Source organism: Dryobates pubescens, chromosome 17 (genome assembly GCF_014839835.1).
Source record: "Dryobates pubescens isolate bDryPub1 chromosome 17, bDryPub1.pri, whole genome shotgun sequence".
In the NCBI taxonomy this organism is placed as follows: Eukaryota; Metazoa; Chordata; class Aves; order Piciformes; family Picidae; genus Dryobates; species Dryobates pubescens.
In genome coordinates this window covers 22,635,300-22,644,517 of record NC_071628.1, presented here as the reverse complement: position 1 = coordinate 22,644,517, position 9,218 = coordinate 22,635,300, and the positions used below count along the sequence as shown (strand labels likewise).

General features: G+C 63.6%; 1 protein-coding gene across 1 annotated transcript; it reads right to left on the bottom strand.

Annotated features, from left to right (window-relative positions):
- Window positions 1-331: 331 nt before the first annotated feature.
- On the bottom strand, window positions 332-5,195 carry LOC128898006 (zona pellucida sperm-binding protein 3-like). The gene is made up of 9 exons (XM_054168793.1): window positions 4,824-5,195; window positions 2,942-3,060; window positions 2,751-2,854; window positions 1,444-1,621; window positions 1,241-1,361; window positions 989-1,080; window positions 712-848; window positions 533-625; window positions 332-450 (listed from the first exon to the last, which is right to left on the bottom strand). The coding sequence occupies exons 1-9, from the start codon at window positions 5,193-5,195 to the stop codon at window positions 332-334; spliced, it is 1,335 nt and encodes a 444-aa protein (XP_054024768.1).
- Between the last annotated feature and the right edge of the window lie 4,023 nt (window positions 5,196-9,218).

The following is a 9,218-nucleotide window of genomic DNA, read 5'->3' as shown; positions in this document are numbered from 1 at the left end:
GCCCCTTGGCCCATCCCAGGGTGCAGCTGATCAGAGCCTGTCCCTGTCCCCTCCCTCTTGACCCCCAGCCCTCAGCTATTTATAAACACTGACTAAATCCCCTCTCAGCCTAAACCAGCCCCAGGTCTCTCAGCCTCTCTTCCTAGGGCAGCGCTTCAGTCCCTTCCTCCTCCTCACAGCCCTCCCTTGGACTCTCTCCAGCGCGCTGGGGACGATGCTCTCCCCCTGCAGCCGCCCCAGCCGCGTCCCCGGGGTGCCGCGGCAGAGGGAGCAGACGGAGGCAGTTTGTCTTTCCTCGGCTTTATTTGGCCGTCCCCCTCCCTCCCCTCGCTCAGGCCGTGGCGGGGCTGCACCTCCTGCGCCCCACGGCCAGCCCCACGCCGGCCAGCCCCACGCCGGCCGCCAGGCAGATCAGCGCCGTCACCAGGCTGGAGGTGGCTCTCACCCCGCCTGCGAAAAGCAAAGCAGGCTGTTAGCGGTGCTCGCACCCACGGACACGGGGCCAGGGCCCGGCGTGGCGGTGGGGACTCACCCTGACCTCCCTCCTCTTGCTGCTCTCCCGCCCTGCCCGGATCCCTGGAGAGGAGCACGGGGCCGATGACCACATCGGCTTCGGCTTCTTTCCCTGGGGAGAAAGGAGTGATGAGGTGGGCTCATGCCACCCTCCCGTCCCCCGAGGCGTCCCCCTCCGTCCCCACGGGGGACCCCTACCGTCGGCATCGTGGCGGCGGAAGCGGCGGCTGGGCCACTGCTCCAGGGGGCTGAGCCTCCTGGAGAAGGCAGAAGCCTCGCAGTTGCCCATCTCACAGCAGCTGCAGATGTCCCTGGTGCCTTCCACCGGTGCCCAGCTAGAGCGGGGGGGGGGAAGCAGTGTCACTGGAGCCCACCCTGAGGCATTCGTTTCGCCCCGGTCTGGGTCTGGGGGTGCGGGGTGCCGGCGGGGACCTGCCCCCGGCGCGCCCCATCCTGGCCCCCGTGGCTCACTCACGTGTTCCTGGCTTTGTGGAAGGAACAAGCCTTGTTCAGGGGGTCTGGGGCTTGGTCTGCGGGGGTCACCTTCAGGTGGCAGGTGATGTAGATCTGCCGGGAGGGTAGAGCAGAGAGCTGGGGACCCACCGGCAGCAGGGGAAGAGAGGCGGCGGAGGGAGGGGAGGGGAGGGGAGGGACGGGACAGCGGTTGATGGCTGAGGGCTGGTCGGGGCGGGGGGGTGGTGAGGGGGCCACGGGCAGGCAGCCTTACCAGGTTCCTGGCGTCCCCTGCAAACCTGAACACATCGATCTGGAAGCGCAGCACGTCCTCCCGGGGCCGGGGGGCGATGAAGGTGGAGCTGGTGTCATCTGACCTCCCATCAACCAGGCACCTGGGATGGGGACAGGGCTCAGATCCTGGGGGTGGGGGGTGGGGGAGTGCCCCCAGCAGCAGCCCCGCCGGCCAGGCCTCACCCGTTGAAGTCGATGATGGAGTAGTGCGGCGAGGAGTCGGTGCCGGGGCTCAGGGCGGCCACGCAGCTGTCCACGAACAGCCGCAGGGGCACGTGGTGCTCCGTGGCCACCTCTGCCTGGATGTTGAGGACATCACCCAGCTGGAAGCCTGTGAAAGGTCTCTCCGAGCTCCAGTCCTCTGCAAGGAAGCCACAGAGAAGGGATCAGAGATTTGTCAGGGCTGGAAGGGAGCTCAGGGCTCAGCCAGCTCCAACCCCCCCTGCCATGGGCAGGGACACCTCACACCACAGCAGGTTGCTCACAGCCACTTCCAGCCTGGTTGCAAACAGCTCCAGGCAGGAGGCTGCCACCACCCCCCTGGGCAGCCTGTGCCAGGCTCTCACCACCCTCCTGGCCAACAACTTCTTCCTCCAGCTGGCACCAAGCTCCCATGCAGGCAGAGGAGGAAATAAAACCAGACCCAAACCCAGGAGCACTGCTGTTTGCCATCAGGTAGGCTGGCTTCTCCAGTGGGGGGAAAAGAGGGGGCTGCACTCTGGCCACAGCAACCCCAGGCAGTGCTGCAGGCTGGGGACAGAGTGGCTGAGAGCAGCCAGGCAGAGAGGGAGCTGGGGGGAGGGGTGGAGAGCAGCTGAAGTGTGCCCAGGGGGCCAAGAAGGCCAAGGGCATCCTGGCCTGCAGCAGGCAGAGTGTGGCCAGCAGCAGCAGGGAGGTCATTGTGCCCTGGGCTCAGCGCTGCTTAGGCCAGCCCTGGAGTCCTGTGTCCAGCTCTGGGCTCCTCAGGTTCAGAAGGCCATTGAGAGACTTGAAGGTGTCCAGAGAAGGGCAAGGAGGCTGGGGAGGGGTCTGGAGCACAGCCCCGGCAGGAGAGGCTGAGGGAGCTGGGCTTGCTTAGCCTGCAGAAGAGGAGGCTCAGGGGAGACCTTCTTGCTCTCTGCAACTCCCTGCAGGGAGCTTGGAGCCAGCTGGGGCTTGGGCTCTTCTGCCAGGCAGGCAAGCAGCCCCAGAACAAGAGGACACAGTCTGCAGCTGTGCCAGGGGAGGTTGAGGCTGGAGGGGAGGAGAAAGTTCTTGCCAGCCAGAGGAATTTGCCCTTGGGCTGTGCTGCCCAGGGAGGTGGTGGAGTCCCCATGGCTGGAGGTGTTGCAGAGGGGTTTGGATGTGGCCCTTGGAGCCATGGTTGAGCTGTCAGAAGGTGCTGGGTGCCAGCTTGGGCTTGCTGAGCTCTGAGGCCCTTTTCCAACCTGCTCGATCCTATGCAAAGGGTGGGAGCACAGCCCCTGCCCCCCGGGCTGGCTTCCCCCTACCGTTCATCAGGCGCAGAGTGAACAGCAGCCGCTCCTCTGCCGCCAAGGCGGAGCTGAAGGGAGCCCAGGTGGGCTGGATGGCCTGGCTGCTGACGTTCTCCCTCCTGCACAGAGGACCACCAGGCATCAGGAGAGGGTCCCCTGCGGGGGGGTTCGGGGGGCGGCCCTGAGGAGCGGGGGGGAGGCTTCACCTGGGGTAGTGGCACTCGATGGGGATGACGGCAGGGTTGCTGCGGATGATCACAGGGTTGCTGGCGGGGCTGGGCTCGTAGTTGAGGAGCGTGCGGTAGATGAGGGAGTCCGGCGTGATCTGGGCGGTACAAAAGAGGTGGGGAGACCACCCCCCACCCTCCCACCATCCCCCTACCGCTTCCCCAAGTGGGGAACGCTCCGAGGAAAGGCAGAGAGGAAGCTGGAAGGGGGGAGGGGGAGAAGGAGCTTTGCCCTGTTGGCAGCAAGTTGAATTTCTCTGTTGTGTCTCTGCCCGCGGCAGGGAGGGGAGGTGGGGGAGGTATCTCCGAAGTCCCTTCCATCCTAAGCTTCAAAGCCCCTGGGAGCTGGAATACAGCCCCTGGGACTGGGGTTCAAAGCCCCTGGGGAGCTGAACTACAGCCCCTGGGACTGGGATTCAAAGCCCCTGGGGAGCTGAACTACAGCCCCTGGGACTGGAGCTGGTGTGGTGCAGAGCTGCAGCTGGAAATCCACACCCTGAGGGGAAACCTGTGGGTGTGAGGCTTCAACAATACCCTGGGGCAAGGGGTGAAGTGATCCAGAGGTGCCAGAAAGATGCTACAGTGGAGCTCTCAGAGCTGGGGCTCCCATCAAAACCAGAGGGATGGAGCTGGAGCTGAACTGCAGGCTCCAGCCAGCAGCAAAACGCTGCAGAGCCAGGGCTGAAATAAAACCTGGAGGGGACAGAAAAGCCAAAGGCTGAGGCTGAAGTCAAGAGTTGGAATCCTGGAGGCTGAAGTCAAGAGTTGGAATCCTTGAGGCTGAAGTCAAGAGTTGGAATCCTGGAGGCTGGAGAGCACCTCAGAGATCCTTGAGTCCAAGCAGTGAGAAACAAAGACCCTGGGGCTGAAATGCTGACTGGGGGACAGGGCCTAGGGCTGACATCAACTTGTTGGGCAGGGAGAGGAGTGGGATCTGGCCCTGCCTGGGTGTCCTTTGTCCCCTTGTAGAGGGAACCCCACACCCCCCCCCCCCCCCTTCCCACAGCAGTTAGGGTCCCTCATGAGCTGAGCTGGAGCTGCCACCCCCTTGCTCTCCCCCACAAAGAGCAGGGGGTGGAGGCTGGGGGACACAAGTGGGGTTCCTCTTCACGAGGGCTCTGTCACCCATGCAGAGCAAGCCTAGAGCTGAGCTCCAGGGAGCACTGACGCTTAAGGTGGAGGTTGTGGGGGAGAGCTCTGACACCCCTGTGCCCTGATCACAGGATGTCAGGGGTTGGAAGAGACCTCAGGAGATCTTCCAGTCCAACCCCCTGCCAGAGCAGGAGCACAGAATCCAGCGCAGGTCCCACAGGAACACATCCAGGTGGGGCTGGAAAGGCTCCAGAGCAGGAGACTCCAGAACCCCTCTGGGCAGCCTGCTCCAGGGCTCTGGGAGCCTCCCAGGGCAGAAGTTCCTCCTCATGTTGAGGTGGAACCTCCTGATGCTGAGGTGGAACCTCCTGAGGCTGCAGGAGCATAGAATGCAGCACAGGTGCCACAGGAACACCTCCAGCTGGGGCTGGAAAGGCTGCAGGGAAGGAGACTCCACAAAACCATGAGCAAAACAGATCTGCAGCAGGAGCTTTGCAGCACTGCTGTGCCCCTGGCTGGCAGCACCTTTAGGTGGTGGGGGGAAATGCTCTAGCCTGGGGAGCACAGCCACCCCCCTGCCCTTAGGGCTGCTCCTCTGCACCCAAGCATCCCGGCGGGGTGGGGGAGCAGGGCGGGGAGAGGATGCTCCACGCTTAGTCCTCCTCCAGCCCGGAGCTGCTGCTGCTGCTGCAGCTGCTGCAGGGAGGGATTAAACCCTGCGGGTGGGCTGCCCCGGGGCAAGGGGTGGGGAGCGGGGGGGAGGTCTTACCTGCACGACGCTGCCGCACTCGTGGAGGCCAGCGGCGAAGGTGACGGTGTTGCGGGCAGGGTTGAGCGAGGAGTGCTGGCAAGCCGCCGGCCCCAGCGTCAGCTCGGCCGCGCTCACCAGGCGCCCGGTGCCGAACAGGTCCCGGTGCACCGTCACCACCAGCTGAGCCTCCTGGCACTGCACCACCACCGGCTGGTGGCTGCCGACGGCTCGGGAGTGGGGGTCCTCCGGCCAAGAAGCCCAAGGCTGAGGGTCCGCCCGCGCCCCTCGCCTCGCTGCGTCGTGCCAGGGGGCATCCCAGGGCGGGGAGGCGGCGGCCTCGCCTGCTGCCCAGCAGAGGAGAGCCAGGATCAAGCCCCCCGGAGCTGCCATCCTGTTGTTAGCTTCTGTCTGGGAAAGCACAGCACAGAGAGCCGGAGGAGCAGCTCCAGCCTTTATATCCCCCCACCACCACCCCCACCCCCCGGCTCGGAACGGGCGCTGTCCGCTCCCCCCCCCCACCCCGGGGCTCCCGTTCGGGCAACCAATGGCACCCAAAGGTCAGCCCTTGTGGGTGCAGGGAGGGGGGGTAAAAGCACGAGCCAGGCGTTTCCGGGGTGCTGGGACACCCCCCCCCCGCCCCGGGCTGCCCAAGGCAAGGGGGCGGGGGGTCGGGGGGAACATCCAAACCTCCTCGTCAGCCCCTGGGAAGTTGTTTATGAAAGTCAGCAGCAGCAGGAGCCGGGGAGACTGGTACAGAGCGGCTTGTTTAGGTTAGGAGGTGATAAGAGGCTGCCCAAGGCTGCTGGGGGTGTGATGAGAGCAGGATCCAGCATCCCAACCCGGGTGCTTCCCAAGCCCCCTAAGGGTCTCAGCCCTGCCCCCTGCCCTTGCCCCTCGCCTTGGGACTTTGGTTTTCCCCTCAGCTGCTGATGTGCTGGAGGGGGAAGGAGGCTGGGAGCCAGGATGCCTACAGCTCCAGCCCAAGCAGGGGCTTCACACAGCCCCCAGCTCCTCAGCAGGGCTGCTGGGGAGGTGATGAGAGCAGGATGCTGGATCCCAACCCGGCTGCTTCCCAGCCCTCCTAAGGGTCCCATCCCTACCCCTTCCCTTGGGATTTGGTTTTCCCCTCAGCTGCTGATGTGCTGGAGGGGGAAGGGGGCTGGGAGCCAAGATGCCTGCAGCTCCAGCCCAAAGAGGGGCTTCACACAGCCCCCAGCTCCTCAGCAGGGCTGCTGGGAGGGTGATGAGAGCAGGATCCAGGATCTCAGTCCAGGTGCTTCCCAGCCCTCCTAAGGGTCCCATCCCTGCCCCTTGCCCTTGGCCCCATCTTAAAGGCTTTGGTTTTTCCCCTCAGCTGCTGATGTGCTGGAGGGGGAAGGGGGCTGGGAGCCAAGATGCCTGCAGCTCCAGCCCAAAGAGGGGCTTCACACAGCCCCCAGCTCCTCAGCAGGGTCAGGCTGGGGGTCATGATGGGGCTGCTGGAGAGCTCTCCCCATCACTGTGAGCTCAGCTGTCCTCAGCCAGGGCCAAACCACCCCCAGCTCAGCCTCAGCAGTAAGGTCAGGAGCTGCAACCTTCCTTGTTTATCTCTTCCCAGCTCTTTGGGGTTGTGTTTCTCTTGTTGCCTTCAAGGAAATGAGCTCAGGGGAGAAGCAGCCAGAGCTGAGGTCCCTTCCCCACAGCACCCCACATCCTCCCCCCACCCACTCCTGCCCAGCTGGGGAGGAAGGAGAGCTGCTTCAGAAGACTCCTTCTCTCTTTTGAAGCCTCAGGAGGGAGGTTCTGCACCTCCTTCAGAGCATCTTTAACTCCCTTTCCCCCCCTCTGCCAGGGCTCCTTGCAAGGGCTGTTGTTTCCTCCCCCCCCAAATCCCTCACTCCAGCTTTCAGGATGAGCCCCAAGAAGCCTTAGGGACAGCAGAAAAACCTTGCAGCTGGAGCAGCAGAAAGCTTTGGGCAGGGGCTGGGCAGGGGGGGAGGCAGATGTCAGCCAGAAATCCCCAGCAGGGTTGGGGGGATGCTCCAACAGCTGCTGCTTCTCCTCCAGCAAGCTGTGGGCCTGCAGCCCTGCTGCTGTCAGCAGCTCCAGGGCTTCTCCCCAGTGTTTGGAATGCCTTGGGACTTGTGGAGGGATGCCAGGGATGCCAGCAGGCTGAGCCCCATGGCCAGGGGTGATAAGGGCAGTAGGGCAACGCTGAAGCAGGAGATAAGCAGCCAGAAGAGCATCACTACTGGGCCAGGTCCTTGGCTGCAAGGACCATGGGAGATGCTTGCTCTCTCCCCACCACCTCCCAGAGAGCCACAGAGCTCAGGGCTTTAGTTTGGGGAGCCAGGGCTTGACAGCAGCAGGAGGATAAAGACCTCTGATGGTCTTTACATTGCTCAGGGCAGCAGAGGTGAAGCCCAGGGGGAGGAAGAGGCCCTGAGCAAGGCCCCAGCTGGAGCACTGTGCCCCAGCTCAAGAGGGAGAAAGTCTAATGAAGGCTCCAAAGCTGCTGAGGAGGCCTGGAGCATCCCTCTGAGGAGGAAAGGCTGAGAGCATGGAGGAGAGCAGCACCAGAAGGGATCTGAGCAGGGCTGAGGAAGAGCTAAAGGGTTTGGGGCAAGGGGCTGGGGCCAGAGCTGGGCCATGGACACAGGACAAGGGAGAATGGACACAGAGTGTAAGCCAGGAGCTGCAAGGGAGCTGGAGCCCTGAGGCAGGCTGCCCAAAGAGGTTGTGGAGTCTCCTGCTCTGGAGACCTAAGAGAAGCTCAACTGGAGGAGCTCCTGTGGGATCCTCCTTTGGCAGGGGGAAGTGGGGCTTAGGTTGGCCACCCAGGGCTCTCTTCCAGCCCTTAACCCTCCTGTGAGGCCTTGAAACATAGAATCAGTAAGGTTGGGAAAGAGCTCAGAGCTCATCCAGCCCAAGCTGTCACCCAGCACCTCCTGACAGCTCAACCATGGCTCCAAGGGCCACATCCAAGCCCCTCTGCAACACCTCCAGCCATGGGGACTCCACCACCTCCCTGGGCAGCACAGCCCAAGGGCCAATTCCTCTGGCTGGCAAGAACTTTCTCCTCCCCTCCAGCCTCACCCTCCCCTGGCACAGCTGCAGACTGTGTCCTCTTGTTCTGGGGCTGCTTGCCTGCCTGGCAGCAGAGCCCAAGCCCCAGCTGGCTCCAACCTCCCTGCAGGGAGTTGCAGAGAGCAAGAAGGTCTCCCCTGAGCCTCCTCTCCTGCAGGCTAAGCAAGCCCAGCTCCCTCAGCCTCTCCTGCCAGGGCTGTGCTCCAGACCCCTCCCCAGCCTCCTTGCCCTTCTCTGGACACCTTCAAGTCTCTCAATGGCCTTCTGAAACTGAGGAGCCCAGAGCTGGACACAGGACTCCAGGGGTGGCCTAAGCAGTGCTGAGCCCAGGGCACAATGACCTCCCTGCTCCTGCTGGCCACACTCTTCCTAATGCAGGCCAGGATGCCCTTGGCCTTCTTGGCCCCCTGGGCACACTGCTGGCTCCTCTTCAGCTGCTCTCCACCCCTCCCCCCAGCTCCCTCTCTGCCTGGCTGCTCTCAGCCACTCTGCCCCCAGCCTGCAGCCCTGCCTGGGGTTGCTGTGGCTAAAGTGCAGCCCCTGGCACTTGGCTGTGTTCAATCTCCTGCCCTTGGCCTCTGCCCATCTGTGCAGCCTGGCAAGGTCCCTCTGCAGAGCTCTGCTGCCCTCTGACAGCTCAACTCCTGCCCCCAGCTTGCTGTCAGCTGCACCTCTCCTGCTGCTGGACTCCATCCCCTCCTCCAGATCATCAATCAAGATATTGAGCAGGCTGGGGCCCAGCACTGCTCCCTGGGGCACACCACTCGTGCCTGGCTGCCAGCTGGCTGTGGCACCATTCACCACCACTCTCTGGGCTCAGCCTCCAGCCAGTTCCTCACCCAGCTCAGAGAGCTGCTGTCCCAGCCAGGGGCTGACAGCTTGCCCAGGAGGTTGCTGTGGGGAATGGTGTCCATGGCCTTGCTGGAGCCCAGGCAGACTCCATCCCCAGCCTGCCCCACAGCCCCCTGGTGATTCATTTGAAGCCATGCAGGCAGCTCTGCTCGGCAGGAGAGGCCAAGCTGCACAGCACAGGGAGGCACAGCACCACCCCCAGCACCAGCAGCCTCTGCCTGGAGGTGGGGGCAGAAATTCCAGTCCTTCCCCCAAGGCCTCTTGATAGACTTGGGCCAAGGTTGGTGACTTACAGCTATGTGTAAACAGTCCTTGGAGGGGTAAGGATGGAATTCCTGCCTGCCCCTGGCCCAGGAAGAGCCCAATCCCCTGGCCCTCAGGGGCTGTGCTCCCTCTTCCTCAGCCAGCAAGCTCCTGGCTTCCCCTCCAGAGACAGCTGCAGGCAGCAGGAGAAGGCTCCAAGGTTTATTGAAGCTCCTCTGGAGGAAGGGATGG